Genomic DNA, 18,592 nt, shown 5'->3' on the forward strand with positions numbered 1-18,592 from the left:
CGTGATAAATATTAGTGCACGCTAAATGCTAATGCTTCCATTATAGTATATGGACGCATTAGCGTTTAGCGAGCACTAAATGGCTAGCACACTTTAGTAAAAGGACCCCTATGTGCATTATATTTACATAATCCACATATAAGATATGCAGTAAGGGAAAGGGGATGGGATTTGATGTTCTATCTTTCTGTGGTTACAATCAAAGCAGTTTATATCCATTATTTATATTTTGTACCTACCTAGTGCAATGGCAGGCTGACTTCCCCAGAGTCACAAGGCGCTGCGGTGGGATTTGAACCTGGCTCTCCTGATTCTCAGGTCACTGCAGTAATCATTAAGCTACTCTGATGCAATGCAAAAGCGTAGAAAACAGCTCATTACTATGTACATTGAAAATTGTGGCTTGGGGTGAACTCTGCAAACCGGGTTTCCTAGAAAAATACTGCCAGCAAAAATCTGGCAGTGCTTTTCTGTCCTTGGAGCATTGGGCTGCAAAGCTAAGTCTGATGCACCTGGCTGCTTTTTAAAGAGGCCAGTCAAACTGACAATGCCCCCATCACAAGTCCCTCTTCTGATGCCCTTCCAGTCCTCATTCCCCTTGCCCCAAAGATCCCACCCTCCCACTGCACTCTTCCCTGAAGAACCATACCCCAGGCCTACCAATCGGCAAAAGCACCAGCTCCATCTAGTGCAGTGGTCTCAAACACGCGGCCCACCAGGTACTATTTTGAGGCCCTCGGTATGTTTATCATAATCACAAAAGTAAAATAAAACAATTTCTTGATCATATGTCTCTTTAGCTATAAATGACAATATTATTATTAAGACTTAGCCAAAAGGAAAGATTTATAAACTATAAAGAGTTTTACCTCATGCAAAATTGTCATTTCTTTAACAAGACATTAACTATTTTTTTCTGAGGCCCTCCAGGTACCTACAAATCCAAAATGTGGCCCTGCAAAGGGTTGGAGTTTGAGACCACTGATCTAGTGAGTCCTTAAGCCTACCTTTAATAATCCCTTGTGTTTAGTGGAGTCAGGGAAAGAGCAAACCCCATTCAGCAGCTTGACTCCTAGAGGTAGTGCAACAATAATTAGGGGTTGCTGGTGCCATTTTGAATCTGGTGTTGGCTAGGGCCAAAAATGAATGGAGATCTCTCCTGTCACTAGACACCAGGGATTACCCGTGGAAGCGCTTTGATGGGGGGGGGGGTGGGAGCTTGTATGAGAGGCCGCTGAAAAGTTCTCAGCCCAACCAACAAAGTTAGGGCAGTCTCCATCGAGGGCTATACACTTAGTCCAGCAATTTTCCACTTTTTTTGTTCCATATTTTTTGGAGCAGAGCGGGTGGTTTGAGCAGGAATCCCTTCTGACACAGCAAAGGCGAAATAGGGATTTTCCTGTCAAGGGTATTTGTGACAAGCACTGGACTAAGTGTTTAGTCTCCATGGAGACTGCCTCAACTTTGTTGGTTGGGCTGAGAACTTTTCAACGGCCCCTGGTATTCAGGGAGGCATTGGGATGATCTTTGGGGCAAGGAGAAATAGATTGGCGGTTATTGGGATGGGGTTGTGATGGGGAGAGGGCATCGGCAGTTTGGTTGACCCCCTTTAAGAAGCAGTCCAGGGGATGCAGCCTAATGCTCCTGGGCAACCTGAATAACAGTACTTGGGAGGTTGATCCCAAGCATTGTTTTTGATACATTGAGGAAGTGATTAACCTGTTATACTGAACTACCTCAGGTTAGTCACTCCTGCGGGAAATTAAGGTGCAATTAAAGCCTGACTTTTACTGCACTTTAATAAACACACACCTTAATGTATATAGGAAGCAAACCAGTTCTGAAGATTGTTTGAGAGCTGTGGTAAAAACATTCTTTTATGTTTTGTACCCTGAAGCAAAGAATAAATTAAATAATTACATGAGACTAGATAAAGAAGCATTTTGCCCCCTAGAACCAACATAGGAAAACTCCTTTAGCAGACATGGCCGTTTTCTACGAAAGTTTAAAACCTACAAATCTCAGAACCTTTTTGAGACTGTGGAAACTTTTCCCACTAACACACTTTATAACCTTTGGCAAATCACAACCCTCCAATGCCTCAGATATTGTATTCAAAGCAATTTAGCAACAAAAGAGTCTGTGGAGAGTGATGCTCTGGCTGTAGACTTTATTAAGCGTTCAATGTCATAATCCACATAAAAACATCTAGGACCCAATCCACTGTGACCTTGGACCCAACACGGTCCTTGTTTCGACAGTATTGTCTTCCTCAGGGGTACCAGTCCTAATGAGCAAATCCTGCAGTGACTCCGCAAGCTCTTTACTGTCGCGGAGTCACTGCAAGATTTGCTCATTAGGACTGATCCATAATCCACGAGCCTCTATTTTAGGATCACAGGGACCCCTGAGGAAGACAATACTGTCGAAACACGGACCGTGTTGGGCCCAAGATCACAGTGGATTGGGTCCTAGATGTTTTTATGTGGATTATGACATTGAACGCTTAATAAAATCTACATCCGGAACATCACTCTCCAGACTCTTTTGTTGCTGTTGGACCTTTATTCTGTGGAGTCACCAGCGTCAATTTTTTGTTTTGATTCAAAGCAATTTAACCAGGCAGAGGAGCCTCTAGCCCAACCTCTGTGCCAGGTTATCTGGGAATATTCAACAGAACTTGCTACTGAATATCCCCTCTAACCATCTAAGCCCAAACTGGCAGTGTTGTGGGAAGTCCAGGGGCTGAGTCAGCACTTATTCAGCGAACTGCCAATATTCAGCACTTAATCAGATATGGTAACTGGACCTGTCTTTGTCCAGGTGAACTTATCCAATTAAGGGCTGAATATTGGCCCTTAACCGAACGAATACTAGTTGTCTGCACATACCTGGTCATTCAATGCCGGTGCCGACATTGAATATCCAGGGCATAACGTCTGTGTGAAGAAAAAGCACAGTTACTTACCGTAACAGGTGTTATCCAGGGACAGCAGGCATATATTCTCACATGTGGGTGATGTCATCTACGGAGCCCCAGCGCGGACAGCTTTTCAAGCAAACTTGATTGAAGTTTCAAGTTTGCTATGCTGCACCACGCATGTGCATGCCTTCGTGCCCACTAGAGGGCGCATCCCCACCTCGTGGTCCTCAGTTCCATAGCCAGCAAAGAAGCCATCCCCGGGGAGGAGGGCGGGTTGTGAGAATATATGCCTGCTGTCCCTGGATAACACCTGTTACGGTAAGTAACTGTGCTTTATCCCAGGACAAGCAGGCATGATATTCTCACATGTGGGTGACCTCCAAGCCAACCAAAAAAGGGCAGGTGGGAGGATGGCAATTTAGGAAAACAGATTACGCAAAACTGACTGGCCAAACCGGCCGTCACTCCTGGATAACGTATCCAGGCAGTAGTGGGAGGTGAAAGTATGAACTGAAGACCAAGTGGCAGCCTTGCAGATATCCTCCACTGGAGTAGACCGGAGGAACGCCACAGAAGCTGCCATCGCTCGGACCTTATGTCCCGTGACCCGACCATGAAGCGCGAGACCAGCCTGAGCGTAGCAAAAACAAATACAAGCAGCCAACCAGTTGGACAAGGTGCGCTTGGAAACAGGATGTCCCAACCGATTAGGATCAAAGGACAAAAACAAATGAGGAACCTTCCGATGAGACTTGGTGCGTTGAAGATAAAAGGCCAACACTCTCTTACAGTCAAGCGTGTGAAGCGCCGCCTCCCCAGGATGAGAGTGGGGCTTCGGAAAAAACACCGGAAGAACAATGGACTGATTGAGGTGGAAATCAGACACAACCTTAGGTAAAAATTTAGGATGGGTGCAAAGAACCACCTTGTCATGATGGAACACAGTAAAGGGCGGGTCCACAACTAAAGCCTGCAGCTCGCTAATCCGACGAGCGGACGTGAGCGCAAGCAAAAAGATCACCTTCCAAGTGAGAAACTTAAGATGAGATTTGTCAATAGGCTCGAAGGGATGCTTCATCAGTTGAACCAAAACCACATTAAGATCCCAAACTACAGGAGGAGGTTTCAAAGGAGGATTAACATTCACTAGACCCCTCATGAAACGAATCACCAGAGGATGAAGAGAGAGAGATCGACCCTCGATATGCCGATGGAAAGCAGCAATCGCACTGAGATGCACCCTAATGGAAGTCGTCTTCAGCCCAGACTTGGACAAATGCAACAAATATTCCAGAACCGAAGACACCGGATCCAGATGATTCGAGGAACACCAGGAAGAAAATCTGGTCCACTTCTGAGAATAACAAAGCCTAGTCGAGACCTTGCGCGAGGCTTCCAGAACCTCCCTCACAGACTGAGAAACCTGTGAAGTCACGGGGAAAGGAACCAAGCCGTCAGATGTAAAGACTGAAGATTGGGATGCAACAGCGAACCCCGACTCTGAGACAGCAGAGAGGGAAAGACAGGCAGAAGCAGAGGCTCCCTGACACTGAGTTGAAGGAGCAGGGAGAACCAGTGTTGACGAGGCCAACGAGGCGCAATGAGAATCATAGTGGCTCTGGACGCCTTGAGATGAACCAACGTCCTCAAGATCAGAAGGAAAGGAGGAAACGCATAAAGGAACCTCCCTCCCCAGTCGAGAAGAAAGGTGTCGGCCTCGAGACGGTCCGGGGAGTACATCCGAGAACAATAGAGGGGCAGTTTGCGAGTCTCCGGGGAGGCAAACAGATCCACCTGAGGAGTCCCCCAGCGGTCGAAGACCTCGCGCAGAACTCGGGAGTTTAGCGACCACTCGTGTGGCTGGAGAAGACGACTGAGTTTGTCGGCCAGTCAATTCTTCTCTCCCTGAATGTAAACCGCCCGCAGGAAGATGTTCTGGGAGACCGCCCATTCCCAAAGGCGCAGGGCTTCCCGGCACAGGGACCAAGAGCCCGTTCCCCCTTGTTTGTTCACATAATACATGGCCACCTGGTTGTCCGTCTGCACAAGGACTACCTGATCGTGCAGCAGGTGGCAGAACGCTTGAGCAGCCAGAAAAATGGCACGAAGTTCTAAAACATTGATGTGACAACTCCGGTCCTCTGCCGACCATAGACCTTGAGTCTGCAGACCGTCCAGATGAGCTCCTCACGCGTACTCCGAAGAGTCCGTGGTCAGGACCTTGCGATGCGGAGGAACGAGAAAGAGCAAACCCCCGGAAAGATTGGAAGAGTTGGTCCACCAACGGAGCGAGCGTCTCAAGGAAGGAGTCACAGTTATAGGGGAGGAGACTGGGTCCCGATCCTGACGCCACTGGGAGGCCAAGGTCCACTGAGGAAGCCTCAGGTGCAAACGGGCGAACGGAGTGACATGGACCGTCGACGCCATGTGGCCGAGCAGAACCATCATGCGCTGCGCCGAAACTGAGGGCAGCAACGAAACCTGGCGACTCAATCGAAGCAGGACCTCCAACCGTGGCGGGGGGAGGAACGAACGGAGGCGAACCGTGTCCAGCACGGCCCCAATAAACTGAAGGGATTGAGTCGGGCACAACTGAGACTTGGGGAAGTTCACTTCGAACCCCAGACGTTGAAGGAAGATGATAGTCTGTCGGGTCGCTGAAATAACCCCTTCCTTGGAGGACGCCTTGATCAGCCAATCGTCCAGGTAGGGAAACACCTGCAGCCCCCGAGATCTCAGGGCTGCCGCGACCATCACCATACACTTCGTGAAGACTCGAGGGGACGAAGCCAGTCCAAAGGGGAGGACCCGATACTGGAGGTGCAACTCCCCCACCTGGAACCTGAGGAACTTGCGGAAGGCGGGATGCACCGGAACATGAGTATATGCTTCCTTCAGGTCCAGGGAGCACATCCAGTCCCCCGATTCTAACAGAGGGTACAGGACTGGAAGGGACAACATACGGAACTTCTCCCGGACAAGGAACTTGTTGAGCCTCCGGAGGTCCAGAATGGGGCGTAAGTCCCCTGTCTTCTTCGGGACCAAAAAGTAACGGGAGTAAAACCCCCGTCCCCTTTGGTTCGGGGGCACGGGCTCCACCGCCCGAAGGCTCAACAAGGACCTGGCTTCCGACAGGAGAAGAGGAAGCAGGTCTCGACAGCCAGGAGAAGCCCCCGGCGGATGTTCTGGCGGCATGGCTAAGAAGTTTAGCGAGTAACCCTCGGAGATGATCCGGAGCACCCAAGCGTCCGACGTGATCTCGGCCCAGGCTGGAAGAAAGGCCTGCAATCGGCCCCCGATAGGAAGGGGGTCCTTTGACAGTGCGGAGGGGGCCCGCCCCCAACCGCGCATCACGTCAAAAAGACGGAGCCAGTTTAGACGCCCCTTGCACCTGAGGCTTTGGTTGGGACGCTCTGCCCTGCTGAGGGAGACGCCGGGGCGGAGGCTTCGAGAAAGCCGGCGTCGACTTCTGCGAGTATCGCCGCGGAGGAGGTCTAAACGGCTTCTGCAGCGGGGCCCGGGGTTTAGGACGGACCAATGAGGCGATAGAGAGCTCATGTTCAGACAAGCGTTTGGTCGCCGCCTCCAAGGACTCATCGAACAACTCGGAGCCCACACATGGAAGATTGGCCAGACGTTCTTGCAAGTTCGGGTCCATATCCAGGGTACGAAGCCATGCGAGACGGTGCATCGCCACCGCAAAGGCGGATACACGAGAGGCCAACTCAAATGCATCGTAAACTGCGTGAAAAAGGTAGAGACGCAGCTGAGACAAATTGGCCATAAAGGTACCAAAATCCCCCTTGTGGGAATCCGGCATGACCCCATAATACCTGGGCAACGCCTTCACCATCTGCCTTAAATAGGATGAGAAGGTGAATGCGTAATTAAGGACCCTGGCAGCCATCATGGAGTTGGAATAGAGGCGACGACCAAACTTGTCCAGGGTCCGTCCCTCCCGCCCGGGGGGGGGGGGGGGGGGGAACCGCAGCAGAGACCCTAGAAGGCTGAGACTTCTTCAACGCCGACTCCACCAGCAACGACTGGTGGGACAGCTGTGCTTTGTCGAAGCCTTTGCAAGGGACCGCACGGTACTTCGACTCCATCTTTGATGGAACCGCTGTGACTGTAAGAGGGGAGTCCAAGTTTCTCAGGAAGGTCTGATGTAGAACCCTGTTGATAGGCAGACAAGGAGTCTCCCTTGGGGGAGAGGGCAAATCCTGCTCCTCCAAAAATTCCTTCGTGTATTGAGAGCCTGACATAAGGTCAAGGTCCAAAGCCCTCCCCAGCTCAAGCACAAATCTGGAAAAGGAGGAGGGCTTTGAAGGCGGAGAGGGAGATCGAGAAGCCCGCGTCGCCAAAAAAGAAGGGGAAGCCTCACGGGAGTAACGAGGCTCCCTACCGGTGCCAGACCCCGAACCCCAAGAAGCCGCACCCAGCGACCTCGATGGGATCGGGGACCACCCATGCCCCGAGGAACCCCTGCGGGAAGTCCCCGGGGTATGAGGCACTGAGGCACGCCCCTTCCATCTCGGCGAAGAGTCCCTCGAAAACTCCACCTCAGAGGAATGGAAAAGCCTCGGATTATCGAGGCGGAGCTCGGAGACCCGCAGGGTCTCAGCCTCGGTCAGCGAGGAGCGACCGCGGCGTCGAGGAGAGCCCCGTTGACGTTTGGGCTTCCTCGGCCGATGCTTCGCCCGAGGCCGACCTGAGGGAGAGGAGCTCTGGGAGGACCTCAACGAGGAAGAAGAGGAAGAGATCCTCCGAACCCTCCGCACCTTGTCCCGAGGCCGCACGCTCCGCTCAGGCTGGTCAACCGAGGTCGGGGGCAAGGTCGGGGTCGAGGCCGAAGCCACCCCGGGGGCCGAAGTCGAGGGTACCGAGACCGAGGCCGCCGAAGCCGGGGCTGACGAGGCCGAAGACAGCTGGAGGTGCGCGAGGGCACCGGACAGTTCTGAGGCAATGAGCGCATGGAGCAAGTCTTGAAAGACGGGAACCCCCATCATAGTCGGCAGATCCTGGGCCGGCGGGTTCTCCCTCGAGGGTGACCTCGGTCTCGAGTATTCCCGCAGGGCACCCGACTTCGACGCTCGGGGTGGGGCCGAGGACGGCCCACCCGCCCCCGTCGATGAGCCCGAGGATGGCTTCTTCGAGGCTGGAAGAGAAGAAGGAAGTGAGGACTTACCCACCATCGACTTCGGGGTCGAGGACGCCGGCCTCGACGAAGCAGGCTGTCGGGGCGAGGTCGAGGGAGTCGAGGCCGAGGTCAAGGCCGGGGCCGAAGCCGAGGCCGACGTCGAGGCTTTCCCCGCCGCGGGGTCGACAGCGAAGAGCTCCGCCATCTGAGCGTGACGGCGGTGGAGAGCTCTCGGCTGAAAAGTAGAGCACCAAGTGCAGGAGTCGGTCGGGTGCTCAGGACCCAGACAAAGTAAGCACCACCGGTGGGGATCGGTGATGGAAAGCAGCCGATCGCACCGGGTGCACTTTTTAAAACCCGTCAAGGGACGGGACATGGGCCCAAAAACCGGCCGGGAACGAACGAGGTCCCGCGGCCGCGGCTACCGGGAGCCCCCGGAGCCGAACGAAAAAGGTTATTATTTTTTTTTTTTTACAAAAAAAGACACACGAACAAAATAAAAACACAAATTAAGCACAGCGACCGAGAAAAAACCACTCAGCCGCGATGTCAGAAGGCAAATTAGAAGAGCACAAATTCCACAGGGCTTCTGGCTCCGCGGAAAAAACTGAACTGAGGACCACGAGGTGGGGATGCGCCCTCTAGTGGGCAAGAAGGCATGCACATGCGTGGTGCAGCATAGCAAACTTGAAACTTCAATCAAGTTTGCTTGAAAAGCTGTCCGCGCTGGGGCTCCTTAGATGACGTCACCCACATGTGAGAATATCATGCCTGCTTGTCCTGGGATAATTCACTGATACTGCTGGCTGAATATTTACCCCTTAGATTGCAAGATTCCTCAGGCAGGGAAATTCATGAAGCCCAATTTTGCAGTGAGGAATTGAGATATCTGGATGAGAATGTGATCAATTCCCTCTGTTATTTAATAAAAGATTTTGCCAAATATAGGGTTACCATATTTTGCGTTGTAAAATCCTGGATGCAAGGCCATGCCCCATTCCGCCCCCTGAAAACTTCATCTCTTCATTCATGACCTCTGGGCCTCGTCTGAGGGTCTCTGAGCATGCGTGACATCATCCACAAATGCTCAGAGGCCCTTCAGACGGGGCCAGAGCTTTCAAAAACCCAAACTGCTGGGTTTTGGAAAGTCCATCCGGGCATCTGGACTGTCCTCTAAAAAGAGGACGTGTCCGGATTTCCTGGATGTTTGGTAACGCTAGCCAAATACAGAGTCTCTTATAAGGACATTAAGACATAAATGCATATTTGCCAGCTTGTATAACAGAAGCAGTGATTTTTAAAACATAAAAAAGAACATCCTGAGCTCTTAAGTGTTGCTACAGCCAGTAACACTGTAAAATTGTTAGCAGCAGCAGCAGCGAGATGGCAGGCCTATTCTGTTCCTACAATGTGTAATTCAAATATATAAACTGTTACAATTCTGAATGCTATTGGTCACTCCCCTTGCATGCTACCCCTTATCTTGGAGAAAGACCTTTCCTGGTCTGCCTCATTCCACTGTCACACACCCTTTTTTTTTTTTTTGCCTTGGTCTCTACTTCTTTTGCTTACTGGGTAGGCTGGCTTCCCCTCGTAAGATGTGGAGAGAGAGAGAGAAATTTCCATATTGCTCCCATCCTGCAAACAGTTCCTTTTGCTTCTATATCATATTTTTCAAACACTCTTCATTTGCCACTATTTGCAGTTACTTCAGCAGCCTGTGGTCTGAACTGGAGGAGAATCAGATTGGCTGTTCTTTTGGAAGTTAAGGATGATTTTACTAACTGAAGCATATTGCAAAATGAAACATAGTAGGTGACCACTGTGAGGGGACCCACTATCTGTGAATGAGGTTGATGCAGAGAGGAAGTTACCACTAGATCTTCCCTAGTTATCAATCACAATCCCCTGTCTTCTCACCTAGACCGCCTCCCTGATGTAATTGACAACTTTCTTCTCATCCCACCTCCTTTATTTGGCAGTTTGACCTTAATGGCACCATTTTGAACCAATGAGGTATGAGTGACTGGAAATAACTTTTGCCCCCCTTTAGACACATTGAGACCTCTGGTAAGAGCCAGAAAGTTCAGAGGGCAAGGAAGAGTTTGTGGTTGACGTCATGTGATCCCAAGGAGGCTGAAGGGAATTATTATGATTGGTGTGGTAGATCAGGGAGATGGGGTAGATGATGTCAACTTTTACATCTGTTCCTTGCTTAAAATCCCAGATCTTTACTGGAAACTTGCATTTGTGTGTGCCTTAGAGTGACTGCAAAAGCCAATGTGGATACATGTATTTGTTTTGGCATACACAAACCATGCTCCTGCCACTCATCTGCCACCCTCCATTTAAATTTCAGCATTCTGGGTTCTACACTTGCAAATTGTGATGTTCTAAAACCTCTGTTTGAATGTGTACATAATCTAGATGTGTAAATGCTGACATTTTAATGTCCAGATGCATCTAAAATGACCTCTCTAGCCTACCTGTATGTAACATTCCTTGAATCTGTTTGGAAATGTAAATAATAAAGGGTAAAATCTAAATCCAAGATATGGACATAATGGACAGAATTGAATCCTTCTGCTATTATTTATTTTAATTTGTATTTGAAAGTTATCATAATTTGTTTTTAACTTTTATGTATGTAACAGTTTTTAAAATAAATAAATAAAATGAAATTGAAGGAGTCTGGGACTGGTTTACCTGAGTTTTAAATTAAGTTTTCTCTTTAATAAAATGCAGAATTGTTTAGTTGCAGACCTAACTTATCTCATGTTCTAGCCTGCCTGCACTAGGTGTTATAGCAGGGCATTTTAGCTTCTTATGGTTATCTCAGCATACACAATATTGTATTCCGCCCTCCTGGACAGTAACAGAAAAACTGCAGAGCTTAGATAAGTGACCTGCTAGTGTGAGCTTAGGACCAATGATTGTTAAGAAAAGTAACAAGTGAGATGTTCTTTCTAGAATTCAGTTGTATAGCCAGAAAAGTATATAAATATCTCTGTAACTTCCTGGTTTTGGGACTTCTGAAGCCAGCTTGGAGCTCAGGGGTCCGCATAAGCTTTCTTCAAGTCTCTAAGTTTTGTGGCTGACCATAGTGACCTTTCAGAAATCAATGTCAATACATTTCAGTGCTGAAATAATAGGTTACACTATGGCCTCGTATGGTACCGTGTGACTGGTTATGTAGACAGGAGACAGGCCAGAAGACATAATTAGGCAAAGGAGAGTAAAAAAGACAAACAGAAATTTCCCCTTTACCATGTATATTTAGGGTTCTGAGACACTGATCCCCAAAGTTATATAGATAGAGGTAGCCAGCTCCTTAGAGAAATTCGTAGCCAGCTCCCTCAAAACTATTAACCAGAGAGAGACAAGCTGCTTCTTCCTACTCCAAACTGCTCACTTCCTCCTCTCACACACACTTGAAAAAACTGAAACTTTCAGAAGAGCCAATAGTAGCTCTCTGCTCTTGGTAATGGGAGGAGTCCACAGTGTGCATGATAGCTTCCCTGTTGCCATGACATCGGAGGCAACAGCAGCTCCAGTGAACAGAGGAATCCCCCCCCTCCTCACAAGAAGAATGTGAAATTAATAAAATTAATAATATAAAATAAATAATTTGTACAGAATATCTGTACAAGACTCCATATTTTATTTATAACAATTTAGTAACAATCTTTATGAAAAGATTCATCCAAAGCAGTGTATGGCTGGACATAGGTAACTTATATTGTCAGTGACATCTGGAAAGAAGTAGTAGTAGCAGCAGTGGAAGAATGTAGATCATTTCTCCCTCAAAAACAATCATCATATTTTTGGGGGGTATTTTGAATTGTGAAATAAAATGTAGTTATTTCTAGAGAATGACATGGGAACAAATTTTTCCCCATCCCTGCAGGAACTCATTTTCCCGTCCCGTCCCCGTGAGTTCTTTTCTTGCCCCTGCCCCATTCCTGCAAGCTCCGTCCTCATCTGCGCAAGCCTCAAACCCTTTAAAATCATAAGTAGCAACATTCTAGAGCTCAGATTGTGATGTCATAATGCCTCATTCCACCAAAGCCTCAGCTCATAAATGTTTGAGGCTTGTGAGATTAAGGCAGAGCTTATAGGAATGGGACAGGGCAGGAAAATTGAGTTCCTGTGGGGACGGGGACAAATTTGTCACTGTGTCATTCTCTAGTTATTTCCTTGTGTGTGTGCATGCGGAGGAGTTGGCAAGTAAGCAACAATAAAATCCAGGCAGACATACTGCAGCAGCAGCATCAAGCCACTGTAAAGCTGCAAGTTCAAAGAGAAATTGTGCACTTCTGGGGTAAGATGCTAAGTTACATTACTAGCAGCCTTGTCAAATCTATTAGTACAAAGTGCCAGCAGAAATAAGAGCAGTAATTCTTTTTTCTTGAGTTCTTGAGTTGGAAAAGTGAAACTATATAAACAGCATGGCTACACATTTGCCATTTCTTTATTGCACTTAAAACACATTGCAAACAATTTCACAAAAACGCTGCAAAAAGTAAGCCTAGAGCTGCAGAAAGCAGCCTTTATCCACATGTGTGTGTGTATGTATGTATATATATATATATACATACATACATACACTCAACACTATCAAAAGCAAAATTGGAAAACAGCTGCTCTGCTAAGACAGTCTAAAAAGATAAGAGCTGCTTCTTTGTTATGGATAAAGATTACATATTTTCATTTTACATCACTTTGTAAAATCAACATTCAAGTATTTTCTTTCATTGCACAATTATTAAAATCTCATTATGATTGAAGCATCATACTGTTTTTTGCCGTTTTATGAAGATCATGTCTTTACCTTTTAAATGCTTACTAACCACTAGACTGTAATTTTCAACATTAGGTGCAGTGAGTGAAAGCAATTAAAAGGTTCATAAAGGTAAAGGTGGTCCCCTATACGCAAGTACCCAGTTATGAAAAACTTATGGGGGCTGCCACTTGTGTGATGGTTTCTTGGAACACTATTAGCGGATTGGTTATCCCCTGGATAAGACATTTACCAACTGAAGGTAGAAGGATGGCTGAGTTGGCCAGAGGCCAGCTAGCTGATAGAAATCCCAGTGTGGAATTTTAATTCAGGTTGTGGCCACTGAAGGCTAGCACCACAAGGACTCTATATAAAGGATATGTACCGTGTAACAAGTGGGCTGTCACCATAAAAAAATCACCATACTGGGTCAAACCAAAGGTCCATCAAGCCCAGTATCCAACGTCCAACAGTGGCCAAACCAGGTTGCAAGTATCTGGCAGGATGAAACTGTGAGACATATCAATATATCTTCTCTTTTCTTTAATTTGGTAGGTAGGTCTGTGATTTATTTTAATATATATATCTTATATATAAATACAAAATATTTAAATAAAGGCCTCCTTTCTGTACAAAAGGGCAGGATATGCTTGCTACCCAAACAAGCTGTATGGTCCATGAGCTCAGTTTTTCTATTTAAGGCCTAAATTGCTAAGCATTTTTCACCTCAGGAAAGAGAAGAAAAACCTTAGCAAATTGGGCCCTCAGTCTAATTATAATAAAAAGCATTACAATCGACATATTTCTTAATTATTTAGTCTTTCTTAATCTACATGTCACCTATTTTGGGAACAATTATATCTCATTTCTGAATTCACTGAATTCACAAAGTGGAATACATAGTCTTTTGCAAGACTTTTTTTTTTTTCTTCTTGGCTAGCCAAATAAAAAAAAAAAAGCTGATGTTTTATTTTACTACCTCTTGGATGTGATCGTGTTAATGTCAATGTCAATATCATTTTCAACCACATCATTGTACGTTTGCTTTTCAATGCAGTCATTAACAGCTTTCAGAGCAATACGTAGTCTTCTGTCCATGGCCTCTAGATGTGGCTGGTAGAGAATAGGTGCTATAGTGTCTTTCAGTAAAGATTCTTCCATTAAGTGACTTAGTTTGTACTCTTCCTTAGCCAATAATTGTAATCGCAGATAAGTAGACTTCCTTATTCTGTGAAAGAGGAACAAAAATGTGTATCAAAGAACATTTGAATATGCAAGTTCATAGATAATATATTGTGGGATAAATTATACCAGTCCTTCTTAGAAAACCCATATCAGAATATATGAATCAGCGGGTCCCTTTAAAGGAATCTTAGCCCATATTTATGTCATTCCAGTAAGGCATATTCATATTGCAAATATGATGTTTTAGTTTAAGGAAATCAAGAGCACAGAGAACCCCCCCCCCCACCCCTTAATTCTATAATTTTGCATTCAAACTTTCATGTTTAGCACTCAGAATTGCACACATATATTAAAGAATTCTGTCAGTGGTGTGTGTAACTTAATTGGCAAATTAGATGCTAACTGGCATTACCTAATCACAGTTAATTAGAGATAATTGGCACTAATTTTCTGTTATGTTACTATTCTATGAACATAGCTCTTATTCTATAAATGGTGACTTAAGTTAGATGCTGGCAAAGTAGATGGTCTGCGCATGCGTCGGAATCGCTACCTAGCGATTCGTGTTGGCAGATGGGGGCGTGCCTCCGATTGCCCCCATTTGAATATTCTTGCTTCCTGAATTGAATGACGCCCATAGGAATATAATGGGCGTCTTAGCATTTAGCTTGATGAATTCCCTCTTACTCTAGTAAAAAATGTATCTATTTGGATTTGGCTCATGTTTTCATTTGTAGTTCAAGGCGATTTACATTCAGGTAGTACTGTATATTCCTTAGACAGTATGATTATCAGATGGCTTTATACACATTTTTGATATAGACTGTTTCCCTAGAAAATACAACAATTTATAAATAAAATGATTTTTGACAGCTGCAATATACACGCTCATAATTCAAAAACAATTAAGATGTACTATTTGCTTTCTCTAAAGAATCTCATTATTTCAAAATACTGTAAATTGTAATGTATGCATCATTGCAAGAGATTTCCTCAATATTTTCAGTTCATCTTAACAGGCAGTTTTTTTTCAATTGAGTAGACTGGATAGCTTACGGCACAATTATGTATAATATAGCCATTACAGTTCTGCTATTTTTAGAGATGCTCCTCAATCTGAGAGACTATGAGAACAGTGGAATTCACTGGTAGGTCATCTCGACTTCTTAATGTAACTTGTCCAAGATGACATGTACAATGATAATACTATCACAAGACCCAAATATCTTATGATTAAGAAGCCTTAGAAAATGTATGCCCTGAGGGTTAGCATAGCTGTTTATTTTACTTATAACACTGCATAAGAAGTAAGGTCACAAATGTATGCCCTGAGGGTTAGCATAGCTGTTTATTTTACTTATAACACTGCATAAGAAGTAAGGTCACAAAACATTATACTACTGTAATTGTTCACACAATTCTAGAGAAGGCAATCTTCACTCATTTGAGATCAGACTGAGAACTACCATAAAGTAAGAAACTATTTATATTCAATCATATTAACTATATTGTTAATAGCTTACAGAAGGCAATTAGAAAAGAACAATCATGCTAAATCATATTCAATATGTGAAATATCTCATAGTAACATAGTAGATGACGGTAGATAAAGACCCGAATGGTCCATCCAGTCTGCCCAATCTGATTCAATTTAAATTTTTAAATTTTTTCTTCTTAGCTATTTCTGGGCAAGAATCCAAAGCTTTACCCGGTACTGTGCTTGGGTTCCAACTGCCGAAATCTCTGTTAAGACTTACTCCAGCCCATCTACACCCTCCCAGCCATTGAAGCCCTCCCCAGCCCATCCTCCACCAAACGGCCATATACAGACACAGACCGTGCAAGTCTGCCCAGTACTGGCCTTAGTTCAATATTTAATATTATTTTCTGATTCTAAATCCTATGTGTTCATCCCACGCTTCTTTGAACTCAGTCACAGTTTTACTCTCCACCACCTCTCTCGGGAGCGCATTCCAGGCATCCACCACCCTCTCCGTAAAGTAGAATTTCCTTACATTGCTCTTGAATCTACCACCCCTCATCTCATATAACTTCTCTTTTAGGCCTATTTACTAAGTTGTGTTATGGTAATTACACAAGTTAAAGGAAAATTAATGTGCAATTCTGTAACTCAGTACCACAACTAAAGTGCACTGTTCTCTTCTAAAATAGAACTAAGCACTCTACGTGTTAAGTGCACATGTACATACATGTTAATATTCTCAAAATTAATCACTTAGGCCCTGATTCTATAAACAGGGCCTGAAGTTAGGCACCTAAATTGGCAGCACCTGACAATTCAGGCGCCTAACTCAACATTTTTAATAGGCTTAATTGGTGCTGTAAAAACCGATTAAAAAACAATGTAAAAATTAATTAGCCAGTAGGTGCCTTCACGGAAATTAGGTGTGGTTAGGAGGCGGGGTTTGGGCATGGATTGAGTTAGGTGCCAGTAGGTGTCTACCTTAAGCACCGATATATTAGGCCAAGGAAAACCTGGCTATATTATAGTCCGACCCATTCACGTGTATTGTTGTTTCTTTAATCTTATCGTTGGGAGTTGCTAAAAAATAATAGATCGTCTCTATCACTGATTTAGTTCAGAAAAACTCAGAAAACATATTTGTTTGAGAAATTTTTAATGGGAAGCTGAAAGAGTGCCCTCTTTTAAGAACTCTTTTAATTAATTGATGAAATTATTAATCTGTATTACCTCTTTTCTATCATCCTAACAATGTATTTCTATTTAAAGTTTGTTAACCGGGTCGAGTCCCTTAGGGGAATGATCTAGTATATAAGACTGAAGATTAGATTAGATTATGCTCATTTAAGAAATGTATGCTATTTCTTTCCTCCAACCTGATCATCCGTTAAATGTATACACACCTTTACAATTGAGGGGGATTGTTTTTAATCAGGCCTTTTAAAACTGCTCATATGGCAGTGCTATCCCCTCTCCTACACATAGATATAGGAAACCTAGGTTCTCACATAGCATTTTATATACTGAAAGAATTATGGGCAAATTCTCTGATGACATATACCTGCAGCATTGATTTAAAGGCACCAAGATAGAGAGCTCATCATGTGAATACTTCCCAAACCTTTTGAAAGAAGAAAATGCAATTACGACATATTTCAAAATTGCTCTGCAATTTTTTTCTATAAATTAGTACATATAGGAGTTGCTCATTTTCTAGAACTAAGGTTTCTCATTCTATTGTTTTCTGGTCTGAGTCTAGCCAATATTCTTCTGTGATTTGGCATCTCTGTTTCATGGTACAGGCAAAATACTGATCACAGTAGTCTATATTGACCTCTGACTCTTTTGATCTGTGCGTTGTCCCATCTGCCTTAAATCCTTAAATTGGATAAGGCGATCAAAAGAAACTACAAAGGAACTGCACTGTGCATTCTCAGGTGTTTCCGATTCCTATCTCAGCTTGCCTGCCACTGGCAGATTATACTGCTGGCTAAGGCAACAGTTAATAATTGTAATCTTAAAAGAAGAGAATCCCCTTCCAGCTTTTAAAGAACTGACATAATGGAACATTTAAAGACATGTTACTAGTATGCAACCAATTATCAGTTTTCATTTACAGAACAGATAGATCCAAAGATTCTGCAGCAATCTAAGCTGAATAACAGTCTCCTGTACAACTACCAAGCTGTAAATGACTTACGGGGGTCGCCACCTGTGTGACATTTTCTTGGCAGACTTTTAGGAAGGTGGTTTGCCATTGCCTTTCCTAGTCTTCTTTACCAAAAGTGGCTGAATGGCTGATATGGCCAGTTGCCAGCTACCTGACAGAGATCTCACTGTAGTATTTGGTCATGAGTGCAGTAGGCAAGTGACTTACCTATTGCACCATGAGGCAATAGGTAAATATAAAACATACTCCTATATAATTCCCCTTCTTAAAAATAGGGTTAAGATATTCATTTGTTGAGGTCTAATGCTTGACATCAAGGAAAATATTTTGCAGGAATAGAATTTTGGTTGGGGTATATTCATATGATTAGTTTTGAAGTACATTTCAAAAAGTTCTCATTGGCCTGCTGATATTTCTGATCAATAATATAGGTATGTTTACCCTCGACCATTGTCCAGATGGATAAGAAATGTTTCATTTCCAAACTTTTCAAATGTTTCATAATGATGTCGGTCCATGTTTCCTGCAAAAAAGAAACAGACTTCATTAGAACAATTTTATTATTTCAAAAGTGAACAAGTAGAAAAGTAAGAACTACAAATACAACAGTAGACAATCATTTCTGTTTTCTTTATTTCTACCAAGCAAGTTAAAAGGATGTTATGGTAGAAAAACAGAAAAGTGTTCTGACTCATCTGAGTAGAATCAAATGTAACTTTATAATGACCAAAGAAGGTGTCCCCAGAAGAAAAAAAACCCAATTGAATTCTATAATTAAATTAGAGACATCAATGGAAATTGTAATAGTGACTGCAATTAATAATACTGAATCCTTTTCAGGAAGCAATAAAATGTTTCAAAAATATTATAATACAAAAGTGTACAAGAATATCTTTGGTCTAGAAAGTCATATT

At 44.5% G+C, this 18,592-nt stretch overlaps 1 protein-coding gene across 1 annotated transcript in view; it reads right to left on the reverse strand.

The window, feature by feature from the left end:
- Positions 1-12,513: 12,513 nt before the first annotated feature.
- The window catches only part of FAM20C (FAM20C golgi associated secretory pathway kinase), a 160,838-nt gene continuing 154,759 nt past the window's right edge, over positions 12,514-18,592 (reverse strand). Inside the window, exons 8-10 of the mRNA XM_033963212.1 lie at positions 18,120-18,201; positions 17,070-17,129; positions 12,514-14,068 (exon numbers count right to left, since the gene is read on the reverse strand). Of these exons, the coding sequence (XP_033819103.1) occupies positions 13,816-14,068; positions 17,070-17,129; positions 18,120-18,201 (395 nt within the window). The 3' untranslated portion in view covers positions 12,514-13,815. The remainder of the gene's footprint in view (positions 14,069-17,069; positions 17,130-18,119; positions 18,202-18,592) is intronic.

This window comes from Geotrypetes seraphini, chromosome 11 (assembly GCF_902459505.1).
Source record: "Geotrypetes seraphini chromosome 11, aGeoSer1.1, whole genome shotgun sequence".
Taxonomy (NCBI): Eukaryota; Metazoa; Chordata; class Amphibia; order Gymnophiona; family Dermophiidae; genus Geotrypetes; species Geotrypetes seraphini.